A 17,529-nucleotide genomic window follows, 5' to 3' on the forward strand; every position below is an offset into this window, starting at 1 on the left:
GCGGTGTAACTATGTCGTGTGTAAGCACGTCAACCGATGATGATGATGATGATGATGCACTCCAGCTACTTTCCAGATGAAGACTGCATGTATTGTACGAACGGCCAACTGCTATGTGCAAAAAAGATCCAAATCAATGTTGCAACACCAGATCAGGCTAATAGTGAAGAAAATATTGAGCTATCATGCTGAGTTTCAAATTGAAGATATTTCTGTTTACTGTGATTTCGTAAATTTATCCACTTTCACTGGTTTTCAGCTGTTGCCTTTCTACTGAATCAGTGTTTTTACTCACGCTAAGTACCAATTTTCATAAATAACGAGGAATGTTTCGAAATCTGCTGCATTCCAAGATGGGACTCCCAAACACAGGAGTAAGCATAAAATTGATAGATACCAATTATGCAAATGACCTAAATAATGTAATAAGTTCGAACAAGGTTAAAAAGAAAGGAGGGAGTTCATCATTAATGACGACAGGCTTAGTAAAGTTTAGTAAAAGTTGCTACCTGCGCCAGAAGAGCTCTACTCTACTCTACTTAATTTGGACATTAGTATAAATCATAAATTAGACATAAATCATGCAAATGAGTGAAGAAGTGCCAATCAATGAAACAGCCTTCCTTGCTGAAATATCAAGAATTTTTACTTTGGACAGGAACAGACTAATTTATACCTTTATACCACATCCAGGAGAGAAGGCTTCAGCACGACAAATGTTGCTCCGCTCACTTTTTTTTATTCGCTCAATTTCTGATCATGACCAGTCAAACAGATTTACAGAAGCGATCTCAAATAGCATGAACAGGAACATTAAAGCTATGCTACTGTAACGCAGTTTTATCTCTGTGTCAACAACAACTTCCAGGCCTCCAGTAGGCACCCTAGGGGGTAGGGTAATGAGTTCATCACACTCCAGGCGAGTCCAGGGTGACTACAGGGGAGAACAATCAAGATCTCTTTGAAAACACTCTGAAAACTGTCATCAGACTCCCCACTGTGCAGTCAGGCACACAAGATTGTGATAAGCCAGTTGTGGGCGTGTTTCCCTAAGAAGAGTGGAGGTCCATGTAGGAAGATCACCGTTTGTAGAGATGTTTGTATGGTGCACTGATGTTGTAACTTCTCTCACTGAGCCTTGGTATTCAATGCTAAAGGGTAGATTTAGCTTACTATGTAAAGAAATGGCAGGTTGTCTACTTTATGTGTTGTCCAAATATTACGTAGCATAGTATTTTTCATTTCACGGCCTGTTTTGCAGCGTAACATGCTCCGTCAACTTTACACTTTGAACTTTGGCCGCAATATAAACAAATTACCTCCTCGCTTGCCGATTGGCTGCTCAAAAGAGGGGCGGCCCAAGGCACGTGACTTTACTCCATCCTGATTGGTTGCTTAGAGGGGGAGAATTTAAACTGCAGGACAAAAGCGACCGTTTGGTATCAAAACTAACTGGTTTTAAACCGTCCTCTCCCTGCCTTATCGTTTAGACTCTTTAAATTCTTTTTCGAACGTGTCACTGAGGGATTTCGAAATCTCGTCATTGGCGCATTCGTATTCTAAACGGTCAGCAACACAGCTTTCTTCTTCGGGTAAATATTCTGCAAGTATGGCTGGGCCCGTGCCATGTTCGTTTGGTATCGTGCATTTTTCTGTGATACCAAGAATTTGACCAGTCGGGGAACGAACATGGATGGAAGCGGAGAGTGTGCAGCTGATGTACGGGGTATGACATGGTTCGACCCGTGGGATGGGAAAGGGACGATGTCCAGCCCGTCAGAGGAGACAGGAGAGGAACTCCCCGTGCTACAGTTGACTAACTTTGCTGTCACACCGAGGATTGGATTTGGCGTTGTCCGAGTTGGTGAAACCCAGACGAGGAAACTACTTCTCCATAACCCTGAACCGTTTCCTGTCACAGTAGTGGTGGAAAAACTTCCACGAGCAAAAGGTGTTGTCTATTGTTGTTTTCTTTAAATGTTGTTGGTGTCATTTTGTTTTTGTCAACGTTACACTGGCGATCGCAAAAAAACGTCACGGCAACGAATATATAGTACTAGTAGGCACAAAAACTGTTACTGTTACTGTTAGGTAAACATTAACAATTTACATATATTATCTAATCTGCTTATGCCTTTTGGATTTGTTTTTACAAACCACATTGGGCAGCTCCATTAAAAAAAAAACTTTTCATTATAACAAAATAGTGTCACTGTAAAATATAAATTCATTTATTTTTAATACTAATAATAGCATGTTTCATAGTGTGGATTGAATTTTGGGACAGGCTCTATTAGGAGAGAAAAGGTGAGTAAAAATGAAGAATCTACAATTTGTATGGTATACTGTGTGTAATCATTTGTTCAACCTTGCTGAAGTCAATGAAACTATTTTCGTAAGCTTAAAATGACAGTTTCAACAATGAATATTAACAACAAGCTTGAAGGTCTCCCAAGTAATGAGCAGTACAGAAAAAACAAAGTTTAAGTTTTAAACGCTTCGGTAAATACTTGTATGTACATTATATAGTCAAACCTGCCCAAGACGACCACCCGCAAGACCGGACAAAAGCAGTCAATTTGGACAGGTGGTCGCTGGGAAGAGTATCGACTCACAATGCCCGATGCATAGTATACATTACTGCACGGTTTACCTTTTTCGAATTCGATGCCTGCCATGTTGCCCGGTACCTCCGGATAGCGTACGTAACCCCGGGTGAATGTACATGTACTCTACGGTAATTTGTTGGACAAAAGCACTCACAAAGATCAGTCAAAATCCGACCGGCCGATTTCGGCACAAAATCGTGCTAGTCATTATCAAAAATCGATGACATCTCAAGGTTGAAAATGACGCGGTGACAGTCGTTATGGGCAGGGATTTGGTCCTGCACGGTCCCAATTTTTGACAGTCGCGGACGCGTTGGCCAGGTGGTCGTTGAGGAAAGGTCCCTTAATGCTTACGTCAATGGGAAAAAAATTTGGGACCGAGAAAAAGCGGTCGTAATGGCCAGGTGGTCTCTGAGAAGAGGTGGTCGCTTGGGCAGGTTTGTTGTTGGATATATTGGATGTTGTCCACTGGTTGTCCTTACTCTTACTGAATGTAACACGTTTTATTTTGTTGTTCATGTATGGTGGCCCCCTTGGAAATCAAAGTTGAAGGGGCTACCCACTCACTTCTCTCGAGATTAACTCTCGTTCATGATGCAAAAAATGAAACGGTTCTATCGGTTAGGCCTGGAAATCCGACAGCAAACAACAGGAAACGGTTTGCATTTTGCGTTCACGATCGGATGCAAACTTGCAAACCGTTTCAGTTCCTTGAAAAGGCAAGGTAATGTGACCTCTGACCCCTGAGGTTCTTGTGATCTTGCCCAAACTTCTGTGTCAGATTATTGGTCTTTGATCGTAATTGAACCACTGTCTTACTGAAAACATTGTGGTCCCGATATATGCCATGCTATGACATTTCCACTGGATCTCCTGACACATTCCCCTTGCGATATCAGGACTGCTAGCTCCTCAGTCGACCAGGAGGCGGCCCGATTATAGAAACGAATCGTACGATTGAAAACGCGGCCGAAACACCCGAATGACTGGTTAGAAATTGTACTTTTCCCCCGTGGCGCCACCAAATATGAACGCACATGCCCAGATGTAAAACGGATCTCGCCGCTTTTGCGTTCATGATGCAAATTCGCAATTCCGGATAAGGAAGAAACCGTTTCAATACGACCTCGCGAGGAGATTCCGAACAAACCGTTTCGGACTTCCTATCGCTTCAGATCCGTTTCAGACCGTCCATGATGACAAAACTTATCCGTTTCAGCTGGCCTAACCGATAGTAACCGATAGAACCGTTTCATTTTTTGCATCGTGAACGGGGCCTAATAGATAAATAAAAGAACAAGAGACAGTCCTGGAGTGGTTTCAAATTCAGAACGTATTTGTTTTTCTTTCCCGTGTACAGGTTATTCTGTTGACCTTACTGAAGTTGAGGTGCAGGCTGCAGAGGACATTGTTGTGACCCTGCAGTGGACTCCTGGGGAAGAATGTAACTCACGGGCACTGCTGGGCCTCAAGCTGGACAACGCATTCCGGCTGCATGTCATCCTGTATGGAAGGGCTGTGGTGCCAGTGGTGGGCAGGCAGAAGGTACTGTAAATGCATTTAATTTCGCGGGGATCTAATTTCGCGGTAGTGGAAAAAGGGACTTTTGGCGGAGGTTTTAAGTTCGCAGTAGCACCATGCACTGTAGTCTCTTACTGCCATGGAAAAATGTTTGCAGTGGTTTTAAGTTTGCGGTGAAGTAGACACAGCAAAAACCGCGAACATAAAACCACTGCGAACATTTCTGCATTTACAGTAACCACATCATTTTGGACTCAAGTGAAAGCAAATAGAACATTTGTGACTGATGGTGAAACCAAAACATGTTTAGTACTAGTAGCTTCCAATTTCGTAGGGAAATTGAAATGGATGTCAAGAATCAAAATGCATTCTCTATTTGTATTATAGTATATACTATAAGGTAGATCATGGTCAATTCTTGTTGTAGTGTGTCCTTTGAGCACAAGATAAGGTGACTACAGATTTGAGTACATGTATTACAGAATCAAGAACTCCAATGCACATCTTTGGGAGAGGTGCCAAATTGTAATAACTTTGAATTCTACTTTCTTCTTATTTGCAGAATTGTTTTTCAGATTGCAGGTTAACTTTCTCAGCCTAGATACCATCTGATGATTACCAGGCCTGGCCTCCTTACACTTGCTGCCCTGAAAAAGAATTGTTTACCACATGTCATAATCTGCAACTTAACCTGAGACTCAGATTGTGCTTGTTCTGCAGCGTGCCAAGAGGAGGGTGCGGCCAAGAGAAGCAGTCAGACAGGGGAGTTCTGTGGCTCGGCCAGGCCCTGATGCTGCTCCTGACACAGATGGGGAAAATATCCCTCCAGATCAGCCGGACATTGGCAATGGTCCGCAAGTTAAGCATAGCCACTCTACTGACACTTCTGTTGAACAAGGCAACAAGCACCCAGATGTTTCAATGATCAACAGCCATGGCAGCACAGATGTGACAAAACCCTCATCTGTACAGAAGTCCAAACCCGCATCTGTACAGAAGACCAAGAGGATTCTACAGCAGTCAACTGTCACTAAAAGAAGGCAAAATTTTGGAAAGTCGTCAGAGGATGTGCGTATCAAAGCAGCCAAGAAAGAACTTTTCTGCCCACCCAACTCCGATTCAGACCAGCCACAGCAACAGTTAACCAACATCCATAGTAGTGGTTCGTCTACCAAATCAGGGGTGAGAGTTCAAAGTCAAACTCAAGAGACACCGTTAGACCCTGGGAAGCCTCTGGTACTCAGAAGTGCTGTTAGTAAGAATAAAGTGATGGCGGCAAATAAACATCCACAGAAAGAGTTGGTGAAGAGAGGTGATACACTGTCCAAGAAGTCACAAGCAGTAAAAGTCAAGTCAACGCAAGGTGACAATAGTATAAGATTTGCCAAATAACGATTACTCAAGCAACTGGATATGATTTTGGAAACAGATGTTTCAGACAAAAGCCAGTGTGTTTCGTATCTCTTTTTAAAGATCTTTTAATTTTTTTATTATCTCTTAGTGCTTCCATTATATTATCTCTTAGTCTTAATAGGATTGTTTGCACCAATGACATTATTAAGACTACTAGTAACTGTACATTTCTTCGTATGTAACTTTTGACTTGAGTCATGTCTGACTCTGCTTGTTTTTGCCTTAGTCAAAAATCAAGTTGGAACTTCTGGAACTACAAGATCCAAGCCCAAAGTTGCAAAGTCCAAGCTCTGCCTCGTCAACACCTCCAAAAGGCAAGAGTCAGGTAAGTTTCAGAGCATCAGGCACCTCAATGCCTAATAGTACAGTACACAGGGCTTGAAATTCATTCTTGGGATTAGGTGCACTGGTGCACCCAGCTTAAAAAATTGGGTGCACCAAAAAATTTTTGGGTGCACCACTTAAATTTAAGTAGAATGTCAGAAAAACCTAATAACCTAGTTATAAGCTGTCAAATTCTTAAACAAGTACCATGGAAGACATTTTTATTATCTTTCTAACACTTAGATGTCAACAATATGATGTATACTAGTATACTTTGATATCTTTACATATATAAATACAACTACAGGGCTCGAAATACTGGGTGCATGTGCACCCAGGTGCACCCAAAATTGGAGCTGTGCACCCAATTATTTTCTGTGGGTGCACAGGGTGCACCCAAATATTTTCTTAGGTTAATGTATGGAAAGATATCAAATATACTAGTATACATCATATTCTTGACATCTGAGTGTTAGAAAGGCAATAAAACTGTCTGTCATGGGACTTGTTTAAGAATTTGATAGCTTGTAACTAAGTTTTGTTATTAGGTTTTCTGACATTCTACTTTCATTTAAGTGGTGCACCCAAAATTTTTTTGGTGCACCCAATTTTTTAAGCTGGGTGCACCGGTGCACCTAATCCCAAAAATGAATTTCGAGCCCTGAACTATGTAGATATTTGGGTGCACCCTGTGCACCTACAGAAAAAAATTGGGTGCACAGTTCCAGTTTTGGGTGCACCTGGGTGCACATGCGCCCAGTATTTCGAGCCCTGGTATAGTATACAGTTTGGGACATCTTTAATTTGACTTAATGGAAAAAAACCTATTAAGCAGCTAGACTCTACAGTCTACACACTCCATCTTCATTCAAGTATGACTAACATAGCAATCTTCATGCACAAAAAAAGCTTCAACTTCAAGTATGTTTTCTTTGAAAACTTTCTCCTGACTTTGTCTTATTTTTTATTAAAGCCTGTTGCTCAGGGCATTTACCCGTACTATGATATAATCATGTCCTTGGCTCTCTTTCCAGCTCACCACTACATGCCATATGTATCAAAGAACATGTATTATGATGAGCGTTGGATGCAGAAGCAAGAGCGAGCATTCATCCAGTGGCTGAACTTCATCCTCATCCCCAACACTATGGTGTCCCAACCACGGAGGAATGGAACAGGTGGGCATACAACTCCAGGTTGCACAGCACCACCCAGTCTCCTACGTAGAGACATCCAACAGCGCCAGCAAACCGCCTCTTGGCTGTACTCTGCTATCTCAACCGTCACCATTAGTTCCTGACCGCCCTGCTTATAAATATTAATGAGCTTACCCTTATAAATGCAAGATCCCTTTTGAAAACTTAAAGGCCTATTACTGATTGGCTGGTTCGTGGCGACGCCCACAGGAACTGATGGTGACAGTTGAGATAGCAGGGTACAGACAAGAGGCGGTTTGCAGGCACTGTTGGATGTCTCTGCGTAGGAGAATGAGCACCACCATATTTTGTTTGGCACCACTTAGATTCAGCCCAGGTAACGCAGTGCTGTTTTACTTTATTTATTTGTTTGGCTGTTCAGCATGCACAGCCAGGGCTGCCCAACTAGCCTGTGACTATCGCAAACTTGTCCTGTGCAGTGTGTTACATAGTTTTGAGCAGCCACTGTGACGTTTGTGTTCTGCTGTGAGGCTATGTGTACCATTCCTTCAAGATCAATCTTGTAACACCAAATCACAGCTCAACAGAAAGATTATTGAGCCATCATAATAACTTTCAATTGACGATTTATTTTCAATACCCTCTGTGCTATTGTCTACCAATAACAGAATAAGAAGTTGATGCGTTTTTGGTAAATTTTACTCTTAGCCCAACCTTCAAATCCTTCCTGCAAATTGTAGTCTCTGACTTACATGTAGCAGTGAAGAATTATGTTCAATTGAAACAAAACATAGAAGAGCTGAGCTGACAAACTCATAGTACACTCTTATTAGTTGTACTGCTGATTTTAATGGACAAATCAATGGCATGAGTTTAGAGTATTTGTAACTTATGCTTATATGTTGGTTATTTTGCAACTGTGCAGATGTGTGAGTATGCTGTCCTGTGTAACCTGATTATTTGTTGGTTATTTTGCAGCTGTGCAGATGTGTGAGTATGCTGTCCTGTGTAACCTGATTATTTGTTGTTATTTTGCAGCTGTGCAGATGTGTGAGTATGCTGTCCTGTGTAACCTGAACCAGCTGCGGCGTGCTGCGTGTCTGCTGTTCCAGTCGGAGCCCATGGCCCGGGTCATCCACCGGCTGGAGGAGGAAGTAGAGACTGGCAGACTTCAGGTTCGCGCAGACAGACACCTCCATGCTGACCAAGGTATGGATCAAGAAGACAGGATCATCATTGAGTTTCAAGAAAGAAAAAAAATTTCACGGTCTTAGTGGCAAGTGTGCAATGGTTGACACACTTGCGCATCAAATCTGTAGATGTTTTTGGCACCTTTAGACAGATTAGCCGTGAGGCTCGGTGGGCGTCACTCCACCGTCATGGGGGCAGGGGCATGGCGAGTATCGAACTCAGGACCTACTGATTCTGATTCCAACGTTCTAGCCGTTACGCCACATAGACACACTGTCAGACACATTAAGTTGCAAATAACAACTTATATCTGTGTTATTCATCTGCAAAAAACAGGGTTCCAAATAAACACCCAGGCTTTAGGTAACAATCAAAGTGAGGAATGCAGTCCACGCCCTAGAAAACCCAGTCTCAGCACCCTAGACAGGGGCAGGGGTGTCGCTATCTCAGGCCTGTCAATAACTGTCTTATCACATTAACAGTTTCATCAGTCAAGTGACAAGAAAACTCCGAGACGAGATCCACAGGGTTGAAAAAGAGGCAGTGCATCTCAAAAGCTTGCCAGTAGCACACTTTGTTGTGTATTTCGTCAAAGCTTCAGTTACCTGCACCCAAATTACCCAAATAGAATACTCAGTAGCTTTTAGTGACAGCTATGGGTTATTCACTGGGCCTGTCATGAGCTTTATGCGTGAGCATCCAAAACTGTTGGTCTGTCCCAGCAAAATGTGCTTAGTAGTACAGTCAAACCTGCCCAACACGGCCACCAGGGTCAGGGTGGCAAAAAAGCGGTCGATTTGGTCAGGTGGTCGTTTAGAAGAGGTGGTTGCTTGGGCAGGTTTGACTGTATTAGCATTCAACTTCTCGTTAACAAATGTTACAAAAGTGTAGTGCTTGTGTCCATGTGAATAAAAGTTAAATTCTATTTAACTAGAACAGTTTTCTATCAGACGTGTACAAATGTATTAGGGAAAGATCTGAAAAATGTAAATTCAGATACTGTATTTTCTAAAACAACAAGTAAGTAATGCCAAATAGCAATTACTGGAGCAACTGGATATGATTTTGGAAATGGTCAAAAGGACTGTTTCTAAGATCACATCCAGCTGCTTGCTTTTTGGTGTACCTTATTACTAGTACCTGGATGTCTAACCTTCTTTGACACAAAAAGTAAGTACTGAAAGTTAAATGTAAATATGCAGCTTTGCTTGAAATGTCTACTACACTCTTGGTATTAATCGGTTTCCCTCCATTTGCAGGAATTCGTCAGGCTATCCTGGACATGCTTCTCTCCTACAGTCCATTATGGCTGAGGATAGGACTGGAGGTAAGCTCGATGAATCATAGGCATAGGCTCACAACATGACATATAAATGGTTTCCAATAAAAGTCGGAGCGAGAAGCGACTGTATATAGTGTATAATAAACCAAGACCAAGAAAAAATGAAGAGGAGGTGGCCTCTTGGGCAGGTTTGACTGTTTGATATATGTATGGAGTAGAAGTAGAATAAAGTAGAATTAACAGGTACCAGGGATAGCTAAAGCTCTGTACTTGGCTAAGGATTGACCCACTGTTCTTCCCATGTCAACAGACCATATTTGGAGAGGTCCTACCACTACAGCACAATGATGATGTGGCTGGGCTGTCCAGGTTCCTCCTGAATCGAGTGCTGGGGAATTCAGATATTGCCCAACAGTTCAGCCATCCTACCGTTCCTCACATGTACAAAACAGGTACCTTTTTAGTTCTTGTATTGTTTAACTTTAAGGTAATGATAGAATGGTCATGCCAGTTTAGATTTTCAAAGCAGACATCTAGGACTAATATGAAAAGTTTGGAAAGTTGAGCTTAGTACATCATGTCTCTGTCATGTTTTAAGTACTTACATGTAAGTATCTATTTATTGACAGAAGGTAACTGTAAAGGTAGTCTTTATACCTCCCCGACCAATTCACAACCTTCCTCACTTTACCCAGGTGTGAAAATCACCCCGACCAATCGAATGGGGACATCCCTCGCGTCGAGTTTTAGCCTAAATATCTGCGTGCTTGTCGAGTTTTAAGGCCTCCCTACCTAACACACGTAAATGAGGGAAGTTTCTAACACGATGTTAGTCGTGGTTATTTGGGTATGGCCTGTCAAAAGGCCACGATGCACATGAAACGCCCGATAGCGACGGCTAACAGTGACAGAAACCGGCGCGAGTACGTGTGTGGGGAGGGAAGCCTGTCTCAACAAGCACGGACATGTATCGGGCCATGAATCCTCGTTGTACGAAAATACCCAATAACTACTACTAACGCTATTGTGTTAGAAACTTCCCTCAATTACGTGTGTTAGGGAGGGAGGCCTTAAAACTCGACATGCACGCAGATATTTAGGCTAAAACTCGACGCTGTGCCTGCAGGGCTTGCAATACGCCGCCATTAAACACTGAACAGAAGTGATGGTCTGCCGCGCGGGCGGCCTTATTTTCTACATGCTCTAATTTTCAATAAAAAGATATCCTTACCTTGTGAGCTGTGAGGTTTGTCCAGAGCACTGGCGGGTTGAAAGTTGCGGATGTTGTGGTTTAGGTGAACTAGGAAGCGATTTGTCGGGTTAGCGGCCGATTCCACAGGCCGGCAGGGGTGTTGGAGGAACGTCCCCTATGCCCGGTAAACATACCATTTTCGGAGGAGCATCCCCTTATAAAGGGAGGAACATCCCCTTTTCAAGAGGAGCGTCCCCTTGAAAGTCGAGGGGTGTCCCCTTTTCTAGAGGAGTGTGCACATTCGCGAGGGATGTCCCCATTCGATTGGTCGGGGTGAAAATGTGTCAGGTACACCTCGGTGAAGTGACGAAGGTCGTGTTAAGTGCCTTTCTCAAGGGTACAGCGTTCGGGGCAGGGCGTGTATTGAACTTGGGATCTCTAGGTTACCGAGCCCCATTCAATTTACTCCACACACAACACCACAATATCACGTTGTATGTCTTATGTTCTACCCAGATAAAGTACTGTGACTTGATTCTTGTTTCAGGCTATGCTGCAGCCCTTGCAAAGTTCACTCTGAAGAAGTTCCTGACTCTAGTGTTCTTCATGGACAGGGCCAAACTTACCCGCCTGATCGACCAGGATCCGTGTCTGTTCTGCATTCATGCCAACATCAAGGTAGAATCATGTTTGTGCGGTATGATACATGTCACGTAGGGGTGGGTACCGGTACAGAAAATTCAGGGCCAGGTCCGGTTCATGTCCAGAGGATCAGGTCCAGGTTTGGACCTGAACCTGCACCTGATTCAGTATGTGAGAACTTGTGAATGGACAATGCTCAAAACAATGGTCCATTTCGCAACAAATAAATCTGTTTGGTGGAGTATTTGGCTCCCATTGGCATTTTAAGATCCTACAAGGCTAACTGCCTCTGTAGTTATTTGACTGTAAAACTTGGTAGAAATGACTATAAACTCTACTCTACCTCGCTGTTGTTACTTTCTTCAACAGGTAAGCGCTGAAATGTGTGAATGCCTGATCATTTGATCTGTGCATTTTCCAATAGGTCCAGCATTCGGTTCACCAAATTTTTTCAAGTCCGTTTTATCTGGACCTGTCCGATAAGAAAAAACAGTTCCTACACAGAAAATACACTGTACCGGTACCCACCCCTAATGTCATGTTTTAGGATAATGGTACAATCATATAGTTGGCATAAGCACGTACGTGTATGGTAACTTTCAATGGTGATGTTTCTGTTTTGTATACAGTCCAGCAAGGAACTGTTGCTTACCTTCTCCCGAGAGTACCTAAGTGGGGAGGGGGATGTGACCCGCCACCTGAGCTTCCTGGGGTACAGTGTAACACACCAGCAGACAGCCCTGATGGAGATGGACTACACTGTTCAGAACCTGGCCACTGATCTCAGGGATGGACTCCGCCTCAGGTAAGTAGAATAGGCCCTGACAAAATACAACAGAATCTTATAGTTAAGGCCTTAAGAATATATGATGTTGCCAAATTTGTCTCCTGTGCAGGCACACAATATGGCTGCTTTTTTCATAGTTACTTTCTTTCCAATTGTAAGAATTGTCAGGTGTTCTATGGTATAAAACATAATATTATTTGATTTCAGTTGTCTTGAATTTGTCAACCTTCAGAATGCATTACCGGGTACTTCCATATATTCATTGTATAGCACATGTACATGTATGCTGTCTGATATAAAATTATCATATTATTTCACATTTTTTCCCCAAGATGCTTTCTTGGAGATAGAATTCTGTTTACAATTTGAAATAGATGTTCACCTGTCAATAATGGTACAAGAGATACTGATTCTTATGTAATCATATTCTAACCTTCTTGCCAGCCGTGCTGTAGAGCTTCTCACGAAGAACTGGACTCTGTCCTCCAAGTTACGAGCCCCTGCCGTGAGCAGACTGCAGAAAATCCACAACACTAAAGTATCACTGGAGGCTCTTCAGGAGGCAGGAGTGTCATTGGATACAGGTTAGTGATGTTGCATGTACATATAGAATACAACAAGGTGTATTCCGTATCACCCGAGGTGCCAGCCCGACCACGGGTTGGATCGCCCAAAGGCCGGAGGGTGATCCGACCCACGGAAGAGCTGGGACTGAGGGTGATGCGGAATACACCGTGTTGTATTTTATTTATGTCATACCGACCTGAGAAAACACATGTTTTGATTCGAAATACACCATAATTGAGAAAATTTGGTGCCCTGGAATAAACATTGTTACAACAGTAATGTTCCAAAGTCCGAACCAGGTATCCAAGTGATCGACCGTGCAGCACTGGAGTGCGCATAGTATGTTCAGTACGGCTTTTTATCACACGGTCCGGAACACCTGTATCGAACGTTATCGCGGCCCAGGTATGACATAAATCATCGCCGTCGGGCGATCCAACCCGCCGTCGGGCTGATACCTCGGGTGATACGGAATACACCGTGTTGTATTCTATATGTATGTAATGCGTGGAATCAATGATCAAGTCATCATTATACTAAAAACAAGATTCAAACATAATCATATAATTCTTTTCAATATAATTCAATAAATGGCATTCTTATTTGGATAATATGAATGTAAACATGATATCTAATGTAGATAGTCTAGTACTGATTCTCCTATGTCTGCTGTAGGACTCCGTGGAGGGAAGATTGAGGCACGAGACATTGTGGAAGGTCGGCAGGAGAAGACACTGGCACTGCTGTGGAAACTCATCTTCCACTTTCAGGTACTTCATACACAAAAGACCTGTCAGAAATGTTTCAATCTTGCTCTTCAAAATTTGCATAAGGCCACACCAATTTAATTTCTTGGTTCACGGATTCGCTCGCTCCTATTTTTTGGGAAAAAAAATAAAAATAAAAATTACCACTCAGCAAATTTTCACCATTAATGAAACCATTCACCAACTTTCTGGTGTAGCAAATTGGCCTTTATATTTATAAGCTCTTTAAAGTGTGGGTACAGGTGCTGTTACTGTACAAAAATAGTGTTTTTGTACTTTTTTCAAGCTGAAAACTTTTTTTCTTTATGTTTTGGATTAGCCGTTACCTTTACCCCAACCATTTTACAATTTTTATTTTTATTTCGCCCTCTCGCTCCATATTTTTTATGAAAAAATCCATGAACCAAGAAATTAAATTGGTGTGGCCTAGTATTCTGCTTGGCAATATACTTCAAACAGAAGTTTGAAAACCGTTTGCTATCGGATTTTTAGGCCAAACCAATGGAACCGTTTCATTTTTTGCACCATGAACTAAGAGAGCAGAAATGTTGGCACCCAGGCAATTTTTGTTTTGTTTTGTCCTCTGTCACAGCTTAGATCAATAAATAACTCTTTTATTGAATATTTGACAAATGTGAGCCACACTGTCACTCGGCATAACATTTCTTAAAAGGTAATTAGCTTTTTGAGGACTGCGGACACATGTAATATCTATTTAGTAAGAGAACTGTAGCAACCACGACAAGAAGAAACTACCTTTTTTTGTAATGTGATGCTGGCCTAATACACATGTTTGTATGTAACTAGGTTTGTATGGAAGTGGAGCAGCTACAGCTGCAGAAGGAGGTGACTTTGTTAAGGAGAGAGCTTCATCTACGGAGAGGAAGAGATGTGTGGTTGGAGATGTATGGACCTGACTGTGGAGAGACCACTGACCATGAAAGGCTCCTGCTACAGTTGTGTCAGGCAGTTTGTGCCTTCTACAACATCAGGGTAGGACACTGCCTCACACCTACAGTACTGGTCTGGTCATATTTCATACCCTGACCAGTCACAGGCTTGTACCTGTATATGTAGTCAAGATTTTTTTGAGAAGGGATCTTTGATTAGTGGAATTTGTGAGCGCTGAAGTCACCAGCTTTCTGGTGCAAATTGTCTGGAGGCATATTTCTCTGGAAAATTTCTCAGGGCAATTTTGACTAGTTTACATTGTACCGCAGCAATGTGTCACTGCTTACATACATAGTACATTATTAAGTTATTTACATTTCATGTATACAGTGATTCTTACTTTGAATTCTCAACCCCTCCTTGTGTCCCCTTAGGTTGATAATTTTTCGATGTCCTTCTCTGATGGAAGAGTCCTGTGTCTGTTGGTTCATCACTACCTTCCTGAGCTCCTACCTGTGGAGGAGATCTGTATGGACACCACCCAGTCATACATCACTAACTACACTGGTCAGGCTGGCACAACACAGGCAGAGTGTCCAGGTCAGACAACAGTCATACACAATAGGACCGTGTGTGCTAGAGGACATGTGTATGTTTGTTAATGCTTGCCAATTCCTCCCTGTGTTTATGTGATTTTGCAACACTCCTTAACTATCAAATTTTCTGAATGTTGACAGAAACTGACAAAGACAGGTTGAAGGAGTTACTGGCCTATGAGAAGAACAACTTCAAGCTTGTGAATCAGAAGGTAACAATTTTGAAAAAGATTTTATTGTGACACTTGGGTTAAGCTTTAATGATTTTTACAAGAAATGTCTGGTATAATTGTTCCTCAGTGCAGTTACATTCTAAGACAGATATTTAGTGTTACTTTTCTCCCCATGCTGTTTTCCTGAAACAGCTGTGTAAAACCTTAATAGAACAGTGTGACGTTGCATTTTTCCTATGCTGACCTAACTTTATGTTTTTTTATACCACTGCAGAGGGTGTAAAAGTTATGAAAACATTTTGCAGTCTTGTTCTGCTTTACTATCATGATGATACTCAAAGTAGAAAATGTATGGAGTACTTAGTAATTGATACTTTTCCCATCTACTTAATACTTAGGTTCTGGAGCTGGGAACAATTCCACCATTGCTGTGTGCAACAGACATGTCCAACACTATACCTGATCAGAAGGTACAGTATATACACTGTATTTACATGTATGAGAGTTACGTTCCCTTTTTGGGTTGCTCCTTTTTAAAATGTTGCACAGGAGAAATTGATAACATCCATTGGCATAATACCGGCCAGTTTACTGCAATTTCTCAAGCAATGCTAATTTGGCAAATGATCAACGCATCATTTTCTCCAGTTACATGTTGCTGTTACAGCTTACCTTTGCCACTTCTTCTGTATATATTAGTTTGTCTCTCTTGTCCTGCTAAAAACATAATATCGTAATTGGAACACACCACGGAATTGCACAGAGAACGGGCGCGTGGTTGGAAGGGGGTGCTATAATACCGGCCGAACGAAACACGGCACAATTAACTGCCGCTATACTGCTGCTATGTACCTTTATACATCCTCTGTTGTTCCTTCCTTTCCTGTTAGTAGTTGCACAAAACAAAAACCTGCATGAGCATACAAAAAGTCATGAGAAAATGGGCGTATACTGACAAGAATTGTCATTTAATTTTGGTCCGTCACAACCGCTATGACGTAAAACTTTACTGCTGGCGTAGCATTAAAAATGGCGGGAAAATGGCGGCGTACGTTCAATTTGACCCATTCAGCCGTAGATCCGGGCAATAATGCAACGGTTCTTCACACTTTTACACGAGTTGTAGGTCACCAAAAGCAATTCAAGATTGCTGTTGAATCGTGCCCGTCTTGTGCCGTGAGCACATGTGATTATTATCTACAAATCTGACGATGAACGTGACAGTGTGTTTGTCCCACGACGAGCTCGCCTGCCCCGAAAATGAACTGAAAACTTTTGGCCTTGTTGTCTTCGAATGCATTGTTATCGATGCTTAAAGTTTGTAAATGATGCATTGGACACCTAGATGTCTGAAGTGTGCATACCTCAGAAATAACTGTTGTTGCATGTGTAGATCTCTTTAAATTCCATTAGTTTTGATCGGCCGGTATAAGTCTTACGGCCGGTATTATGCCAATGCATGTTAATTAAAAAGTTATTTAGTGAGTGGACATTATTTTCAAAAAATGCATAGTATTACATAAAATACACATATTTGTCAAATTTCATCACAGATTAACAACGAATGAATTATGTGCTGAAACAGATGAACAATTATTCTTTTCAGATCAGCTTTCCTAACGTATGATTGGCCTCTTTACTGAGGGAGCAGAATTTTCAAATCTTGAAATTTGGTTTTGTCTGAACTTTCAATAAAAACAACAGACATTGCCACGGCACACTAACCGAGGGCCTCTCCATATGTGTATGTCCGCAGGTTGTCATGGCAACAGTGTCCTACCTTTGTGCACGTGTCATCAACCTGAGTCAGAAAGTTCGTGCTGTCCGCATCATTCAAGCCGCATGGCGCAGGTACCACCCAAAGGTGGGTTATTTTTTTAATTTGTTATCACATGCACATGTGGTTGAAGCAATTTACAATTCTTGACTAATCTAGTTAATATTATACAATATATACTCATGTATCATCAGTGGTCATATAAGCTCATGTTAATTAGATTATATTTGATGACAACTGCATGCACATCAATTCTCTTCCATTCCATCCTCCTTAGACCCCATGCAAAAATTTGACCATACTCTATCTTGGCCAAAATGAGGAATTGTTAACTACAAAACAAATATCAGAAAATGTCAATATCATTGAATACTGGACACAATGGCAATGAATGTCAAAGCAGAAGATTTGAAGAACAGAAAATTAAAAAATTTGACCATACTGTAAATTGTACAAAATGAGCAAATGTTATCTATCAAACCAATATGAGAAAATATCATATCATTGAATGCCGGACACAATGGCATTGCATGTCAACCCAAAAAATTGAAAAACAAAAATTAAAATTCTATAGTTGTTTGGCATTTGATCCAACCCTCCAGTCACTAAGATTTATTCAAAAAGGAATCTTTTTTTTTTT

At 41.7% G+C, this 17,529-nt stretch overlaps 1 protein-coding gene across 9 annotated transcripts in view; it reads left to right on the plus strand.

Annotated features, from left to right (window-relative positions):
• Positions 1-1,395: 1,395 nt before the first annotated feature.
• LOC118420424 (abnormal spindle-like microcephaly-associated protein homolog) overlaps positions 1,396-17,529 on the plus strand; it is a 29,478-nt gene continuing 13,344 nt past the window's right edge. For 5 of the 9 annotated variants that reach the window (XM_035827204.1, XM_035827205.1, XM_035827210.1 and 2 more), the window contains exons 1-17: positions 1,396-1,951; positions 3,970-4,154; positions 4,851-5,493; positions 5,770-5,868; positions 6,896-7,045; positions 8,063-8,233; positions 9,475-9,542; positions 9,808-9,949; positions 11,237-11,367; positions 11,961-12,136; positions 12,563-12,702; positions 13,361-13,455; positions 14,260-14,445; positions 14,778-14,943; positions 15,081-15,151; positions 15,511-15,582; positions 16,869-16,976. In XM_035827204.1, the coding sequence (XP_035683097.1) occupies positions 1,627-1,951; positions 3,970-4,154; positions 4,851-5,493; positions 5,770-5,868; positions 6,896-7,045; positions 8,063-8,233; positions 9,475-9,542; positions 9,808-9,949; positions 11,237-11,367; positions 11,961-12,136; positions 12,563-12,702; positions 13,361-13,455; positions 14,260-14,445; positions 14,778-14,943; positions 15,081-15,151; positions 15,511-15,582; positions 16,869-16,976 (2,928 nt within the window). In that variant the 5' untranslated portion in view covers positions 1,396-1,626. The remainder of the gene's footprint in view (positions 1,952-3,969; positions 4,155-4,850; positions 5,494-5,769; positions 5,869-6,895; positions 7,046-8,062; positions 8,234-9,474; positions 9,543-9,807; positions 9,950-11,236; positions 11,368-11,960; positions 12,137-12,562; positions 12,703-13,360; positions 13,456-14,259; positions 14,446-14,777; positions 14,944-15,080; positions 15,152-15,510; positions 15,583-16,868; positions 16,977-17,529) is intronic. The other 4 variants (XM_035827206.1, XM_035827209.1, XM_035827208.1 and 1 more) reach the window with 1 other exon arrangement.

The sequence above is a fragment of the Branchiostoma floridae genome, chromosome 8 (genome assembly GCF_000003815.2).
Source record: "Branchiostoma floridae strain S238N-H82 chromosome 8, Bfl_VNyyK, whole genome shotgun sequence".
NCBI classification, from domain to species: domain Eukaryota; kingdom Metazoa; phylum Chordata; class Leptocardii; order Amphioxiformes; family Branchiostomatidae; genus Branchiostoma; species Branchiostoma floridae.